This window comes from Nannobrachium achirus (assembly GCF_963921795.1).
Source record: "Nannobrachium achirus genome assembly, chromosome: 12".
NCBI classification, from domain to species: domain Eukaryota; kingdom Metazoa; phylum Chordata; class Actinopteri; order Myctophiformes; family Myctophidae; genus Nannobrachium; species Nannobrachium achirus.
This window is the reverse complement of record NC_137832.1, coordinates 39,931,605-39,946,901: the sequence shown is the minus strand read 5'-3', so window position 1 is coordinate 39,946,901 and position 15,297 is coordinate 39,931,605. Positions and strand designations below refer to the sequence as shown.

The window sequence follows — 15,297 nt, the reverse complement described above, 5'->3', positions numbered from 1 at the left end:
TCAGCTTGCCACTAAAAGATTCCTCAGAGGCGCAACATGATTAACAGGATTCTATCACTCCAAGGCTTTCCAGCCTTCTGTAAATACAAAAAAAGAAAGAAAGAAATGCTCTACAACTTGCAAAAGCTGCAAGAAAAATAAGAGTGAGTGAAAGAGAGAACTGTAAATTACCGGTACTGTACATGGCAAGATGCCAACTGAAAGTTACTGAATTTCCCCCGTGGGATAATAAAGGTATCTATCTATCTATCTAAGTAGAGTACAGTGCAGTAACAACCAATTCTGAGTCGGCCATCAACAATTGTTTCAATCAGTCGGGATCAGAGACTCTGGAGACTAGTCAGTCACATTTCTTTTCATTAAAACCATAATTGGCCAAAAGAAAAAATCCTAAAAGGTACTGTGCAGACATGTGTATGCATAGGTAAAACCTTTGTAAGAATAATTTCATCTCGCAATGGCAAGGTCAACTGATACTGCAGCGAGGTTCATTCAGCCTGTCTGTAAAATTAATTGCAGCAGCGCCCCTGCTTTCAGGTAATGTTCAGGAGGAAGCCTGCTAGCTCAACCAATTAGTGTACTGACCAATCAGTTGAGAGCAATTAGTGCACTGCACTGACCATGTCAGTTGTGAGGACCCGGGTCAGACTCTCTGCATCACAACTCAAGTCTCCATTCTCTCAGTCCTCAGTTTCATGTTGCGCTACACTTTCCTATCTGAATGGGTTTTTTAAAATTAGAGGAAATATTCTTGGGGAAAAAAGAGGGTCTGGGCTATGATAATTTTTTTCTTACACCAATTGCTAAGGTTCCACTCACCAGGGAACAAGAGGAATCCTCAAAGGCAGAACGGGAAGCGACAAGAACAGGCAGTTCACGTTCAAAAGAACCAATGAATGTTTTGTGAAAATTATTCCATTAACTCTGAGTCATGGGAGAACCGAAGCTAGGCCTCAAACACACCCTCATATCTATTTGAGACTGAATTGAATTAACTGCTCCATGGATTTGGGCTTCCACCACCCTGATGGCCAGAAGAGCTCAAGCGAAACACCCAAGTCCAGGTGTCAGGCACTCTTAATCATAACTGCCATTGCAGAGTGCAACAAAACTAATTTTCGAATCAACAGACCATATATAAGAGCACATTCTGAAATGTATTGAGTGGCTCCACACCCACTATAACATTTCAGTTTTAATAAATAAGACCTTTTTTCCTCCCTCTCACTCACCATGACTTCCACATTGTGCTGAGGCTCTTGAAATCCATGGACAGTGAGTTTGCGAAGAACTGTGGAGAGGGAGAGAAGAAACGAACCCAGGTGTAAATCACTGTTACTCATTATACATTCAATGAATATTCATCAATACATTCATGTGCCTGTTTGGGTGAGTGTGAGTAGAGATGCACCGGTACTACTTGTTCTATCAGTGGTAGAGAGGAAAGCACCGGAACAACTCAAATTAACTTACTGCCTTTTTCATGAAAGTATATTGAAATTGGACACGGTTTAGATAAATGTTACATCTTGAAGATTTAAATGACATTGAAACGTTCCATTTACAGACGTTGCACCTTAATAAAAAAGACTAAGTTAATCCTAGTTGCCTTCCTCTCTACCTCTGCCATTGCTCTCCTGTGATGCCAGGTTGATGCGCGGTGGAACCCCCTTTCTTCTCACTATTTTCTAGCGTCAGTATCAATTCAGTGCAAGCTTGCACCAATAGAAATATATTCTTGTATTTCTATTTTTCTTTTTAAAAACAGCACTGCTGTTAACAATCCGATTTAAATGAAGTGTGCTCAGAAAGTCACACACAAACATTAAACATTAAGTGTATGCACAGTATGTGTTTTGCTACCTTTAAGGGAGAGCAGAGTCCTCTCCAGTGAGCCGAGTGCTGCCACCTCGTCCCTTGCATAGATCTGCTGGAGGAAGCAGTCGGTGTGGTGGCTCCAAAGGGAGCAGGCAAAGCTGTAGATACCCGATGCCAGCTGCAAACACACACACACACACAGGTCAGTGATCTCATGCACAAATGGGCACACCAATTCTGCAGATTACGAATTTAGAGAATCCAGCCTAAAGGAAGTCACAAAGTCACACGTTAGGCGAGCATAAAGGAATTACATTAATGCCTCAACAACACACACACACACACACACACACACACACACACACACACACACACACACACACACACACACACACACACACACACACACACACACACACACACACACACACACACACACACACACACACACACGCAACGTTCCGTTTATCACGCCGTGATAAGGCTTGCTTTCTGGGGCAGACTGACCAAAATAAGGAAAAAGAAAACCCTGGTACTTTGCGATTAAATAATTGCTTAATCAACGGCATCCAATGTGTTAAACATATAACAGGCAAGATGTGAAATATTTTGGGCAGAGAAAGGCATGAAGGAGACACAGAGATGGAAGGAGATAAAAGGACACAAAGTGGCAAAGAAAAACGCTAAAAAACAAGCCACTAGATGAAAAACTAAAAAGAATCATGATTAAATCTCTGTTGTCCCTTTGAACAGAGATGTGTTCAGTAACTTCAGTGTAATAAAAAGAGGATATGATATGAAAGCAGTCTGCTTCTGTGCTCCTTGTGAAGGTATTGTAAAGGCGAATGACAACGCCTGGTCCAGGTGGCACAAATAAACATAGGACTCTTATGCGTCGGTGGAGGTAATGAACTCTCATTGTTACATTTGAAACTAAGCCTACTAAAGTACATTATGAAAGACAGGGCAGAAGAGAACACACATCAAACAAGCACATTATGCTTGCATGCATTGCATTAAGTTTTTCAAGTGACAAATTCCACACAACATAATGATGCATGAAATCAATCTTGCGTAGCTTGAAGCGTCCACGTACTGTACTCGCGTGGAGTATGTTTCAGGCTTTAGTCTCTGCATTAATCAATTGATGGCAGTAAAGAAGAAAATGTAATATTTAAAGAGCTTGTCTACCAGGAACCCCTCTATGCCCCACTTCCAATAGCATCAACAGCAAGGCTCCCTTTTGAAGTGAGTGGCGTACCCATCAACTCAACTCTGTGGTGGAATAACTGATTCCAGTCACACTTTGTTTACATTTCTACTGCACGTGTGTCCCTATACAGTATGCCTGCATGAAGACCTGAAACGAATGCTAAACACAAAAAGGAAGGGAGGAGAAGGAGGGGATAAAGAGAGCCTGAGGAAAAGAGGCTAGGGTATAGGTAGGTAGGTAGGTAGGTAGGTACTTTATTGATCCCCGAGGGGAAATTCAAGCGTTACAGCAGCTCATAAAGACGTCAATGAAAACACATGATGATATTAAATATCTAAAAGAAATGCATCTAAGCAAGTTAAAATGTTAATAAATAACTGACAAACCAAACCAAAACATTACTAATAGAGTATCCCACATCCCACATCCTTAATGACCTAATCAAGCCAACCAGATGAGGAGTTGTACAGTCTTATTGCTGTGGGCAGAAAAGATCTCCTAATAGCGTTCGTTTTTGTCCATGATGGCCAGTAGTTTAGTCCTGATCCTTGTTATTGGCCACTTTATAAATGTGCAGATTAGGCTTGTCACGATACTGGATTTCTAACTTCAATACGATATTTTGAAAAATGTTGATACTCAATACCATTTTCGATACCACGCCACCACTGCGATTTTAGTGCAAAAAAAACCTTTAACCCTTTAAAGGCCTGCCTTTGATGTTTTCACATTCTAAGTACAAATAGGCCTTTAAAAGATCTAGGAATAAGCTAAAGTAGGAAAGATACACATAAAAGTAACGTTGTGTAAACCAACGAGAGAGGTACAAATTGAGTATCGATACTATGGAAATGTCATATTGAAAATCAATACTATATTCAAAATCGATACTTTTCGATGAATCGAATTTTTGACAACACTAGTGCAGATACCCTGTTTACACTTACTGTATACTGTATGTTGGTTTGTTTACCGTTGAGTGAGAAAAATAAATGGCATTAATCTAATCATCTGGGGACCCCAAAAGTTTGAGAACCCCTGGTATAGACAAAATAGAACAATATTAGACAATCGGACAATATGAGAGGAGAGCCTTTGCCTCTCTATTGCTGTGCTGTGAGAGTCCAACATTGCAAATACAGTATATACAACCTGTTAAAAGAGATCACGTTCTGCACTGTTGGCTAGCATGCTCATTAACAATGTGTCTACCCAGAGGCTGCAATTAAAGTTCAAGGTGGCCATTGGTTTGTAGAGTTACTTTTCTATTTATACCATCTCAAACCCATCAAAACATAATCATTTAAACAACCCATTATTCTTTATTATCAATGGTCTGCTTTCAAATGGCATTCTCATTTATGTCATTATCGCTTCTCTAGAATAGGCAAATAATCCCATTAATTATTGAAAGCTTGAAAGTAATTACAGAAGCCGTAGGTCATCTTACTGATAACTTTATGTAGTCATTAATGACACCTCAGTGCCCATTTCTCCCTGCAGTCGTATTCCAAAGTATGGTAGTGACTAGGGCATTCACGAATAGTGATTTTTAGTATTCGAATTATTCGACCTCAAAGTATTCGAATAGTCGAAAATTCGACAGTACTGGCCAAAATGTCAAATATTAAGTAAGCAAGAGGCAAACATTGTGAAAATAGCCGATCTACATGCTCACAACGCCTCGCAGCGCGAGGCGTTGTGAGCATGTAGATCGGCTATTTTCACAATATTTATCTCTGGAACTGAGTCACATTAAATGTAATACCTACAATTCCAAGTGCTTGTCAGGGTGGGAGTCCCGTGTACAGTACAAATATGTTTATTTTGGGGGTTACCCCTAAAAAGGTTTGAGAAAAAGGTATAGAGCATTAACAAATTCATCCACCAGGGCCATTGACAACTTATTCTTATGACTTCCTATCTAGCCAAGATTTATAAACTATATATTTTTTAAATAGAAAACAATAAAACAAAAATAAGCGAATATTCGACTTCGGTGAACAACATCGAATAGTGACTTTGATATTCGAATATTCGAATATTTGGTGAATGCCCTAGTAGTGACTGAGATTATAAAGCATTAACATGATGGTGGCCATAAGGACCTCAGAAAACAGGTATCGGTTAAAACTTGACTGAGCTCAACTCAGCACAACTTCATGGTTTTCCTCCGGGCAAAAGTGGATAGAACCTGGTATGTTATTTTGTAATACCTTCTTTGAGTTTCCAAGGAAGCTTAGGTGATATAAAATGGCAGGGAAATACTAAACACTACTGATTGGTCAGAGAAGAGGGAGGATAAGGAGCCTCCACACAAGTGGATCATTTCATTTGCACATGTTTCTTTGTCGAAACAAAGCCAGGTATGAATCAATCAGCACTACATTTCTCAAGCACGCAGCTAGTAGCCCATGTATTGTGAAATAGAGTTTATTTAAATAAGAGTTGCCTTTGTTGAGTTTTGGATGTCACTATAATGATGAGCTACTATAAGCAGTGAAAAATTACATACCTGGTACCAAAAGCTAGTATAGAGTTAAGCTGGTAATATGCAGTGGAAAAGCGCCATATGTGAATGGCCAAGCTGGATATGCAGGATAGTCAATTTGCACACTTTACTTCTTTCTGTTGGACCGTTGGAAGCTCCAAGTCTGGACTTTGCCTACGATAAGTCAGCTGGAAATGGCACCAGGGGAGACCATTACCACTGATCCCATTCTGGCACTTTGACCTAAGGCGGAAATCACAATGCTCTAATTTGTATAACTTTTTTTTTTCTTTTTTTTATTTGACTGCCTTTATCGTCCTCATTGGAGAAATTGGTTTGCAGTGTAATGGTCAAAGCTAGTAAGAAGCATAAAGTAGAGTGTGCAGTGATAAAATCTTACAGACAACAAGCCCAAGACGCCCCACCGACAATTCGCAACATAATTAAATTACCTGAAGCGCTCTCTCTGAAAATGGCAATGGGTCACAGCCATCTGTCCAAATGTACTGACAAGCAGTTTACTCAAGCTTAACATTGGCAATTAAAGTATGCTATCTGGGGTGATATTTTTAAGTCTAAGTCAAGAAATGTGAACTTTCCTGTAAATAGAAAAAGAGATTAGAAAGTCAGCACTCCTAAAGCAATCCGCCTAAAGGCAGCACTGATAAGCGACTCGGCACCAGGTAAAGTGATTTGGTTTGATTGCATGATGACGCAAAAAGATGTTAAGTCTCCCCTTCAGTCGCTGTAACAGTAGGACTGAATTCACAGAATCCAATTTTAATCAATCACAGTGTTTGGCAGAAAAGTTAAGTGAAAGCAAAGGAATCTACAGTACTTGTTAAATTAAGAGATGTGTTGCGTTGGATTGTGGGGTTTGGTTTGGGTAGGTGACGAGGGACAGTATCTGAAATTACCTGACTTCATGGTTGTATAATATTCTAACATGAAGCACTCTTGGAACCGTTTTCTGTAATGCCAACCTTCTAGTTGCCATCTCACTCACACACTTCAAAAACTTCAAAAATGTAAGCAAAGCTTCCAAGGGATTAGACTAAATAAATAATATTGGAAGCTTGCAAAAGTGAAAATGGTAATGCATGCTTTAAAACAGCATAAAATAACAGAAGTGGATTAAAGCTGTACCATGTGACTTTTATGAATTATGGCTCTCAGTTCTATATCGGAAAAGCATACAAAATATAAACTGAAAGAAATTTAAATACATCATGATGTAGACTGCAATGTGCTCCTACACAACATCTTGATCGACAATCGACGTCTGTCTATCTGAGTGTGAGAACAAGAAACCTGACAATCTGCCTGTGAAAAAGATCTGTGTGTGTGTGTGTGTGTGTGTGTGTGTGTGTGTGTGTGTGTGTGTGTGTGTGTGTGTGTGCGCGCGCGTGTGCGTACGGTGAGAGGCCCCTGTAGCTGTGACCTTTTTCAATAACAGTCATCAGTTGATGTGTAGGCCAGGTCACAGGTGGTTACAGGGGCAGAACACACATACGCCTGCCATGACACAGCTCTATACAGAAAGACAGAGGACTGACAACACACATGCAATTTGTGGTGTGTGATACACACACACACACACACACACACACACACACACACACACACAGGATCACGACAAAAGGCAGATTTTACAAGTTTTCATGTGTCAGAGCAAGACCCAAATTCTACAAACGTCCATTTGATCATCCGCCATCAATCTGTGACGGTGTGTTTCTTTTGAATCTATTTGTTCAACAGCCAGCCGGCCGGCCTGTGATGACGGCTTGATACGGAGTGTCCGAGATGTGCCAACACCTGGCTCCAGTACAGCTAATAAAGAATAGACCCCCAACACGCCTACCCGGGCTGGATTCCTTTTCTTTTGATATGCACATTATCATGTCTCATCTGATCCACATTACTGCTCTGAGCGAGGTCATCGCAGCTGCATAAGGCATTAGCAATATTCATGAGCTCAAATTGGTAGCAGAGAGCATCTATTACTCAGCGCTATCATTTTCATTTGTGCAATTGCATTGTGAGAGACGCCGCAATCCAGGCGCAGGCCATTAACCACAGCGGAGCTTTTACAAGTGCTGACTATTTGTGTTGCCTGTCTGTGGATCCATTTTCAAAAATTCATGATGGGTTATATTCATCTCATCCCCCCACATTAAGCCCCAGCTTTTTGTTTTCATTATAAGGTGAGCATGGGTGCTGGAGTGGGGGGTCCACAACAGCAGCAATGATTAATTTTCATGTTCTGTATCAAATCAAATAAAAAAAGGTCCACATTTTGATTCCTTCCTGTCAGCTTTATGATTTCTTATCCCTCCCTAACCAGCAATTCATCTCTTGGTTTCTCTGTCCCTCCTCCTCTGTCCTCTCCCTTTCTTTCTATTTCCTCCTTGCTTTGCTCTCTCCCTCCCTTTCACCAAAAAAACAATCTTCTGTCCATGCACAGGGGTGCCATGGTAAGGTGCCAGATTATTTCTTTGAGCGGTGGTAGACCATAGCATGGCCGTGTGTGTATGTGTGTCTGTAGCCTGTGTATGTATGTATGTATGTGTGTGGGTCTGTAGCCTGACTACCACTGAGTGACCAAAGAGGGTGCTGTTGAGTGAGTCTGGCCTGAGCATCAACTGCAATGCGCACGCACGCACGCACGCACGCACGCACACACGCACGCACGCACGCACTAAACATAAAAATCACACTCGTGTGAACTGAGCGGTGGAGTGTGTGTGTGTGTGTGTGTGTGTGTGTGTGTGTGTGTGTGTGTGTGTGTGTGTGTGTGAGAGAGTGTGCCTGGCCTGAACAACAGCGCCCCTCCCTTAACATGTGTGGTCAGAAAAGGTACTGCAGGCTACATACAGACACAGGCTACATACAGACACTGACGGACTGCCGCATACCCACACACACGGCCACGTATAGGAGACGGTGTGACCACCGCTCAAAAACAAGTGAAAATCAGTTCAAGAGCTCTAGGTTAGAGATGTACTGAAAGTACTGAAAGTTTTCCTCTTGAAAAAACTAAACCAGACATAACCTTTTGAGCTCTGATGTGTGAGCAGGACAGAATATATCACAGATGTTTACGTATTGGAGCGTGGAGGCCAAAGGATGAATATTCTGTACAAACCTTTTAATAATTCACACAGGTACGATTTGAATGGCAGTCATACCAGAGGTGATAAATACTGGAAATGTAGTGAAGGAAAGTGGCTCTCAATTCATCCATTATTTAAAGAGATAAAACTAGGCCATGAACACAGCCTTGAGGTAATTGTTTCAGGATACAAAAGGGAACTTTGGTGTGCGTTATTGGCAAAGGCCTTTCTGCAGTCTCAAGATCTTAAGTTTCCAATAGTATATTTTATTGGACTTCAAACCACTGCAAGGGAATCGGAGTAAGCACTATGAGAGAGATCTTGTCTGACTATGTCTGCTCTATGGCATACACAAACTACAGACATTCGATTTGTAGGGATGTACTGTAAGCAACCCAGGTGAGGGTTGGATCGGGGTCACCACAACTTCCACAGGGGGACGAATAAAGTATGTATCCATTAGGGCTGTCGCGATTATGACATTTTACATGATGATTAATTGTCACTCAAATAATTGCGATTAACGATTTAATTGTGTTTTTGTCATTGACAATTACATTTCTGTTTGGCTTTTAGGCTTTGAAGTTGCACATGGCAGATATGATACATATCCTAAATATACAAATAAGTTACTGACATATTTGACAACTTTATACTTAAAAAGAACATTGAGTGGAAATAGCCGATTTACAAGCTCACAACGCGTCGCAATGTAGATCTGCTATTTCCACAATTTTTTACTTTGAAAAAAATATATGAAAAATGTTCAACATGGAAACGATTATGACGATTATGAAAAATAATCGCGATTATGTCAAATAATTGCAATTAGACAATTATGTAATAATTGTGACAGCCCTAGAAACCATCTATCCACCCTTCCAGCCATCTTAACTTAACAAATATAGAATACAAAATATATACAGGTTAGTGATGCGCGGGCCAGCCCGAACCCGCGGTCAGCCCGCAGGCTGGGTTGGGTTGGGTCAAGAAATGTACGCTTTATTGGCAGGTTGAGGCGGTCCCGTCCAAATAATATATAATGCGCAACCAAGCGTCCTTCCCTATGCTCGTCAGCCAAGCTGGTCCGTGTCATGTAATTCTAATTAAGTCCATTATAATTCCTGTATGTAGATTTAAAACCAGTTGCCTAATCCTATTATGTGAGTATCTTATTTTGAAATCCACCGTTTTGAGAGGAAGTGATTCTGCTTGTTGTTATTGGCTACTTGGCGCAGCCTATGTCTGCAGCTCATGTAAACAGAAATCAGCAAATCCCGTGTGGATTGTACACAAGCTTTTGACTAAACTAAAGTTCATATTTATGATATGAAAACAATGCTCCTGTGACTTAAACAATGTACACCCTTTGTTAGGCTGCTGTTGCTGCGGTGAGCATAGAATGTAGAAAATATGTTGAGAGCTGTTGCTTCGGTCTCTCAACTCTCTCTTTCTCTTTATAGTTGTTTATTTTGTCTTGCGCGGTGCGCCAGCGACTAGGCTACACTGGATCCTCATCTCTCTGTGATACAGTAGTTGTGCTCCGTGTGTATAGTCCTATACAGGAGTCAATTAAAATGAGGATGCATGTCGTCACTCGTCATGCCGTCATGTAATTAATGGTTCATTGCTTTTAAATGTTCGAACAATATTTTATATGGCACTGCCTCTGTTGCACTGCACTGTTATGTGCTCTAAATCAGTGCTGAAAGTTTCTCCTCCATTCTGTTTTTGCACAGTTGGAATTGGCTGCCTTAAAAATCCACATTCAAAGACATACTGTATTTGACATGTATGTAATGACGGCAGGCTAGGCTGGGCAGTGAAAATTGATGCTGTGTTGCGGGGCAGGTTGAGCTGGGCCAGAAAATGTAAATGTCCATAAAAAACCCCGACCCGCGCATCACTAATAGGTATTAGTGAATTAAGTATAATTCCAGATGCATCCTGCTGCACCTGAAAAGCTAGTTATGTTCTGGCCATTTTAAATATCCAGCCAATATGCTCAGATATTCACCCAATTCATTCAAGCAGATGTGTTGTAGCAAACCCTGAACAAGGCAGGGTTCCTGGCCTGCCTTTACTTTATCTCGGACAGCATGAATCAAATTCAAGTCGAGAGATAGAATTCAGTGTGATTCTCAAGATTTTTAAGCATTCTTAAGATCTTTGCACTGTTGATTACTGCCGTCTGTCGTTGGTATGAACACTGGTGGCTTTGCAATCTGTCTCTCCATTATGATGTATCCGGTGGGACGAACGGTTCTTGAGATACGTGGATTACAGACACACACGCAGACACGCAGAGACTTCTCGCATTTATAGATAGATTATTTTGTGTATTAAGACTGCTAGTATTGGAATAATGCATGCCACCCGACCAGCAATGTCGACACAGTTCATGGACCATTTAACATTAAAATCATTATTCACAGCTGCGCTGTTTAATGGGGCTCAGATTGCCCTATGAAGGATGCTACATGTTGCTTAGACAAGCTTCTTAGGTTAGATGAAGTCTCTTGAGGTCTAAGCATTTTCTCTCACTGTCTCACCGTTCATCTATCCCTCAATCACACTTTTTGGCACTTCCTTTGTAACATCAGCATCTGAGCACTTTGTCTGATATTTAACACCATTAAGACAGTCTCACAAACAGATACACACAGAAACACTCTTCTCTTTCACACACACACACACACCCATCAATCACAAATGTTCAGACACACACAGAATGTGATGAAGGTAGTCTGACTCAAGTTTCATTCAGAAGCTAAACAGCATCTCCTACAGGCAAAGCCTGGCACTGCAAAAATATGGACATTCCTGCTACACAAACTACAAATATTGCAAATAATTTGAATTAAAAAAAAGACAAAAAAGACCAAAAAATACCAAAAAAAAGACAAAAAAAAACTGTAACACTTTCTATGAAGCCCACATTTAATGAGTGCATTATAATGCATTATGAATGACCTCATAATGCATTATAAATGTGGGCTTCGTAGAAAGTGTTACCAAAATTTATTTTAGAAGTCTTCACTGACCTCACACTTAGATTACGATCCAACTGTTCAATTTGATTCTCCAATTCATCACAATGCTATTCCTGCACATGACTACTAGTGCTCAGATAAAAGTTATGAACTCCGATTGTATTATTATTGTAAAGCAATACATATTAGTTTTTTATGACCAACTCTCACTCATATCTCCAATCACGTTTTTCTTTACCCCGATCCCATTCCGATCATTAAATAATTTGTATCTGCCGATACCAATCAAGTAATGCAATAAGAAAATAAAAAAAGAAAGCATTGAAGTTGTCCCGTAAGTTTTTTTTTTTTTCTTTTTCTTTTAACGACAGTATCCAACATGTAAAACTTTTATATGACTGAGTAAATCAAATCTTATCTCTTTATATCTTAGTGGTGCAGCACAAAATAACCATGTAAACAAAATATAAAAATGGGTATATATCTTTGTCTTGAACAAACTAAAATATGTCTAAAACCTCAGCAATTCCATGCCATTTTCCAATCACGAAAACATATGGCTGAAAGCAAGCATCAACAACAAATTGGGGAAAAGGCATCCGGCCGGGAGGGCCGGCATTAACAAAAACAAACCAGTAACAGACTGCGAGCGCTCGACCATGTGTGCCTGCAGGGGCGTCATAAGGGGGGGGAAAGTGGGACTGGGTTACTAGGGCCCAACGTGGAGGGGCCTTCATTTTTATATTTTTTTAGCTATTGAAAAATAGCAGATATACAAGCTCACAGCGCGGCTGCGACCTCGTAGATCTGCTATTTTTGAAAAGTTGTGAAAATGTGTGTAAATCTTTGACTATATGTATTTTTTAAGCGAACATTTGTAACTAAAATGTTGCGTCTGGGGGGTCCCTGGAACTAAATATTTTGAGATGGGGGTCCGTGGCCAAATACATATCATTTTGGGGGTCCTTCACATGAAAAGGTTTGAGCACCACTGACATAGAAACATAGGTTTTTCAAAAAACCTTAGAAGGATTTGAAATATTCAAAGACTTGCACACGATTTTCACGATTTTTCAAAAACAGCAGATCTACAGGCTCGAAGCCCGGCACTCGGTGCCGCGCTGTGAGCTTGTAGATCTGCTATTTTTCAATAGTTAAAGCACAAAATAATGCCTAATAATGCGTTCCCAGTCTAAATGGGTTTAACCTATGAAGAACATTTGTGGGGGGCCCGCAGTGAATCCTTGTACCCAGGGCCCAGAATTTGGTGCGACACCCCTACTGCTACTTACGTCTTGGAACAGGCGCCTGTCCTGTGCGAGGCGCTTGGACGCCAGCGTCTTGGTGACGTGGTAGAAGGTGAGCAGGGCCCTGTGCTGCTGCAGGCCGTCCTGGCCCTTCACAGACTCCAGGAGGATGGGGATGAGCTCCGGCCACTGCCTGGGGCAGTCCAGACGGGCCACCTTGGCTATGAGCACAGCGATCTGGGTCGCTATCTGGCAAGAGGGGCAAAGAGACAGAAAAAGAACAACGATTGAATGAAAGATTAGACTGAGGTGTATAGCTGCATTGTGTTTTAAGTAATGCTATTTGTGTGTGACGTGACACTTATGAGTGGAGAATGTTTTTTGGACACTTTATGTATATATTCTTCTTTTATTGTGACAGATTTTTGACACTTTATGTATACAGTATATTCTTCTTTTTATTGTGCCTTGCTTTTTTTTTTTACTGTACACTACAGTACTTTTTTTCATTTTCTTACATCTTTGTAACTTGTAACCTTAAACTGCTGTGCTGCCTCTGGGCAACTGATTTTCCCCCTTGGGATAATAAAGGTATCTATCTATAGGGGATGCCTGAAAGGTAAAAAGAAAAGAAAAAAAAGAAAAAAAGAAATCCAACCATCTAACCAGTCTAACTCTAGACTCCAAATGTTACTTTGGGGGTGAGTGACTAGGAAGGTCATGTCATGTTTTAGTTTTTTTGAGGAACTGAAGAAATCCTGTAGTTTAACAACAACATACAGTAGATGCACAACTGCTGTGACACGGTGATGACCAACATAACGTGTTCGGGTGCGTGTGCTGTGCGCACATGAGTTTGTTCCACCTTCCAACAAGTTCCCCTGAACAGACAGACGGTATAGGAGAGCAACTGCATGCAAACGGTAATAAAACAACAACTCGTTTGTGCAGACAGGTGTGAATGGAGATGAATGGTCTTGGCTACTACTTAGTCTATGCACAGCTAAGTGGAGTTGATCCCGCTTAGCACAGCAGCCACAACTCATTCATCATGATGCTCATTTCACACACATACACACAGATGTGTGCTTTTCTTAACGCTTACAACATGCTAATGTGAACATATTTATTCCACATGGTTGGTTTGCCATAGCGGTTGTCCCTTTATGAATGACATGAAGAAGAGTAATGACATGTCATGATCAATAGCGTATAGCAGTTGTTCTCCCTTGTTTGCGGTTTATGTAACCCACAGCGTATACGTTTACCGTACACAGGCTTACTAAAGGCTGTTGGCCAATTTAAGGCAGTGAATGCAAAAAGTAATTACTTTGCAAGTTTGCATTTATGGTCAAAATGTCATCATCACTTTGAATATATTTCTTTCCCCCTTAACCCATTCAGAAAGGGTACACATTATTGTGTATCATTATCTTATGCTTTAACTATTGAAAAATAGCAGATATACAAGCTCACAGCACGGCTGCGAGCTTGTACATCTGCTATTTTTGAAAAATTGTGAAAATTTGAATTTTGACCCGATTCTATAAGTGTCTTGACCTAAGGTTTTTTGAAGAACCTATGTTTCTATGTCAGCAATCTGGCCAGCCATCATCAAAGAAAAGGTCCTTTTCACTTAACTGAAACTCAGTTAGTCTGTTCTTGAGAGACTACTATGTTAGTGGTTCTCAAACCTTTTCATGTGAAGGACTCCCAAATGTATTTGGCCACGGACCCGCATCTCAAAATATTTAGTTCCAGGGACCCCCCTGAAGCAAAATTTGAGTTACAAACGTTCGCTTTAAAAATACATATATTCAAAGATTTGCAAGGATCTACAAGCTCGCAGCGCGGCACCGAGTGCCGCGCTGTGAGCTTGTAGATCTGCCATTTTTCAATAGTTAAAGCATTCAATAATTCTAGGCCTAAAGATTAAGCGATCCATCGACTCACACACTGAACTCATGCCTCAAAGTCAAACATACAAAATAACCTCTAGTGGTTTGGTTTGACAAGGAGAGCCAGAGACATATGGCATTTGAGCGGCAGTCATTCCTCTCCATATGGACCCATCAGTCACGATGTAGCCTTACAGTCTTATCACCTGAAACCACGATGAATGGCCACAACTCAAAGTCACTGCTTTTTAGACAGATGGATGCACTTCCATCTGTCAGGATTGCAAGGTTATGTCATTGTTATTTCCCATTTGTTTGATTTGTCTTTTTTAATGTGATATAACTGCCATTACATTATACAACCCACAACATAGTATAATATACTTCATCGGTGAGTCAAAAGTGCTACTGTAGCATTGGACATTGAGTATAAAATGTGATTTTAGGTTTAAGTGGCCGCATGGTATATACATCACGAATGCATCCCTTGTGGTTTTCAATACCCGGATACGCTTGTCTCTCTG

The 15,297-nt window shown here is 40.6% G+C and overlaps 1 protein-coding gene across 2 annotated transcripts in view; it reads right to left on the bottom strand.

The window, feature by feature from the left end:
- ipo11 (importin 11) overlaps nucleotides 1-15,297 on the bottom strand; it is a 219,418-nt gene that overhangs the window by 185,239 nt on the left and 18,882 nt on the right. For both annotated transcript variants that reach the window (XM_080738216.1, XM_080738217.1), the window contains exons 5-7: nucleotides 12,921-13,124; nucleotides 1,864-1,996; nucleotides 1,233-1,291 (exon numbers count right to left, since the gene is read on the bottom strand). In XM_080738216.1, coding sequence (XP_080594342.1) covers nucleotides 1,233-1,291; nucleotides 1,864-1,996; nucleotides 12,921-13,124 — 396 coding nt within the window. The remainder of the gene's footprint in view (nucleotides 1-1,232; nucleotides 1,292-1,863; nucleotides 1,997-12,920; nucleotides 13,125-15,297) is intronic.